General features: G+C 50.4%; 1 protein-coding gene across 1 annotated transcript; it reads left to right on the forward strand.

The window, feature by feature from the left end:
• Positions 1–738: 738 nt before the first annotated feature.
• On the forward strand, positions 739–1,767 carry LOC102240595 (melanoma-associated antigen B1). Its single transcript, XM_005860355.1, has one exon. It carries the CDS (start codon positions 739–741, stop codon positions 1,765–1,767), a length of 1,029 nt encoding a protein of 342 aa, XP_005860417.1.
• The last annotated feature ends 1,180 nt before the right edge of the window (positions 1,768–2,947 follow it).

A 2,947-nucleotide genomic window follows, 5' to 3' on the forward strand; every position in this document is an offset into this window, starting at 1 on the left:
CAGAGGGAGGATGTCCAGGTGATGGGAAGACTCAGGGAGAGTCAGGGGGTGGGGGCCTTGGTGGGAGGGGCTGGGAGAGGGAGGAAGCCCTTGGTGATGGGAGACTCAGGGACAGTCAGGGGGTTTGGGGCCTTGGTGGGAGGGGCTGGCAGAGGGAGGATGTCCAGGTGATGGGAAGACTCAGGGAGAATCACGGGGTTGGGGGCCTTGGTGGGAGGGGCTGACAGAGGGAGGATGTCCAGGTGATGGGAAGACTCAGGGACAGTCAAATGGTGGGGGCCGTGGTGGGAGGGGCTGGCAGAGGGAGGATGTCCAGGTGATGGGAAGACTCTGGGACAGTCAGAAGGTGGGGGACGTGGTGGGTGGGGCTGGCAGAGGGAGGATGTCCAGGTGATGGGAAGACTCAGGGAGAGTCCGGGGTTGGGGGCCTTGGTGGGAGGGGTTGGCAGAGGGAGGATGTGCAGGTGATGGGAATACTCAGGGTAAGTCAGGGGGTGGGGGCCTTGGTGGAAGGGGCTGGCAGACAGAGGATGTCCATGTGACAGGAAGACTCAGGGAGAGGCAGGGGGGTGGACCCCTGGAGCACTGTCCTCAGACCCTGCAGACATGGCCTGGGTTAAAGCCCAGGTGCAATGTCCCTGCTGAGGGAGCACACATCATCTCACTCTCCTCCTCCAGGTGCCAGCATCACCTCCTCTCCTGCCACGCAAGAGCACGCTGCCCCTGACCAGTGTTGTCATGCCTCGGGGAAAGAAGAGTAAGCACCGAAGAGAGAAACGCCAACAGGGCCTGAGTGAAGACACTCAGAGTCTCAAGGGTGCTGAGGCCACAGCAGAGGAGATTGAAGTGCCCCTCTCCTCTCCTCCCAATGATGATTCTCCCCCGAGCTCCCCTGCACCTGACCCATCCCAGGAGCCCCAGGGAGCCACAGCCACTAGCTCTCTTGAGCCAGGTTTCTCATGCCCAATATCTGATGCCAGTGCCAAGAGCCAAGGTGAGGAAAGTGCCAGTGCCTCCCAGGCAGCACCTTCTGCTCTGCGGGCTCGCAGAGATCCTCTAAGCAGGGAGGTGTGCAAGGTGGTGCAGTTCCTGTTGGGCAAGCTGAGTAAGAAGGAGCCCATCACTCAGACCGCACTGCTGAGGTTTGTCAAAAGGAAGTACAAGAAGCACTTCCCTGAGATCCTCAGGAGAGTCTTTGAGCGCATGGATCTGCTCTTTGGCCTTGACTTCAAGGACGTCAACCCCAGCAACCACACCTACGCCTTTTTCAACAAGCAGGGCCTCCGGGTTGAGGGAGACCTGAGCAGTGATGAGGTTGTGCCCAAGACTGAGTTCCTGATGGTGCTCCTGGGCGTGATCTTCATGAATGGCAACCTCGCCACTGAAGAGGAGATCTGGAAGTTCCTCAGAGTGTACGGGGTCCACCCTGGGAAGAAGCACCTGGTCTTCGGAGAGCCCAGGGAATTCATCACCAAGGATCTGGTTGAGCAACATTACCTCGAGTGCCGCCAGGTTCCCGACAGTAATCCTCCACGCTGCCTGTTCCTGTGGGGCCCAAGATCCCACGCTGATATTGGCAAGATGAAAGTGCTGGACGTGCTGGCCAGGATCTACAATAAGCTCCCCACTGCCTTCCCAAACCTGTATGACGAGGCCTTGAGAGATGAGGAAGATAAAGCATGGTTGAGAGCCGCAGCCATGGTTGGCTCTTTTTCCAAGCACAGGCCTTGTTCCAAGTCCAGGTTCTGCACCTGCTCCCACAACTAGTGAGATCTGAGGCAGCCTTTTCACCTTGAGTTTGAGAAGAGCAGATCAACCTTCTGAAGAGTAGAGTAGTGGGCTCTGGAGGGAACAAAATGTTTATGCTCTTGGGTTCTTTTTCTTCTGTAGATGACCAATTTTTAGGGTTTTATGTATTTTCAAAAGTTGTTCCTTCTATGAAAAGGTTTATTTGCTTCAGAATCTAAGTTTATTAATGTCATGGATGCCACATTAATTAAAGTTGATCTTTAATATTAAGGTTTGTTTATTACAAACTGATTGAAAAGCCTTCATTATGTTCTTTTTCCTACAGTTCAAGGCATAGGAACAGGATTTTTCCTGGGCATTTGAAAATATTTGGGATAACAAAATGGAGAAACAAAAGTAAAGGCTGATTAATTCTTAGCTTGCTTCATTCTTCTTGTTCTTTTCTTATAAAATTAAGTAGCATATACCTGGATTTGCTTATCTCCTTTAAAGTTTTTAAGAAAATAAATTTTATTAAATTTGAATTCTTGCTCATCTCTTTTCTTTTCCCCTCCAGCATTAATAGACCATCTGCTCTTTGGAAATATCTTATAGCACTAGAGATGGTAAGAAAAGGAAGCCTAATAGCCACTGCCCATAAAATTTAGAGTCTAGCATCAGCATTGGTCATATAAGGAAAATGGTGTCATACAATGCAAGAAATAAGTAAATGACGAGTAACAGAAGAGATGTGGAAGAGAGCAATTTATTGCCCATCATGTGAGCAAGGCAGTGTTGGGCCTTGGAAATCTCTAGTCCCTCAGGGTGTGGGGGACAGGAAATTTCAGTCCGGCTGCTTGATGCACTGGATGAAGCTGAGGAAGTGGGGTGTATGGACCATACCTTTATGTGATAGGTCTTAGAGTTTAGTGACTAAGCCTGGAATGGAAAACAGATCTTAAGAGTTATCTTGGATGTGGGAAAACCTGACAGAAGTATCCACATGGGGCCAGACCAGAAGGGGTCCAGTCTGCTTGCTCCACAGCATGAACTAGGTGTTTGGGGGACAGAATATTCAGAATGTTTCTGAGAAATAAAAGTAATACTCCCTTTAAGTGAGGTACCAAGGAGCCACTGGAAAGTGTTTCTTCTCATGGGCTAGAAGAGCCAGATCTCACTCCATGAAAATGGCACTTTAATTAGAATATTTGTGTGTAAC

This window comes from Myotis brandtii, unplaced genomic scaffold, assembly GCF_000412655.1.
Source record: "Myotis brandtii unplaced genomic scaffold, ASM41265v1 scaffold1337, whole genome shotgun sequence".
Lineage (NCBI taxonomy): Eukaryota > Metazoa > Chordata > Mammalia > Chiroptera > Vespertilionidae > Myotis > Myotis brandtii.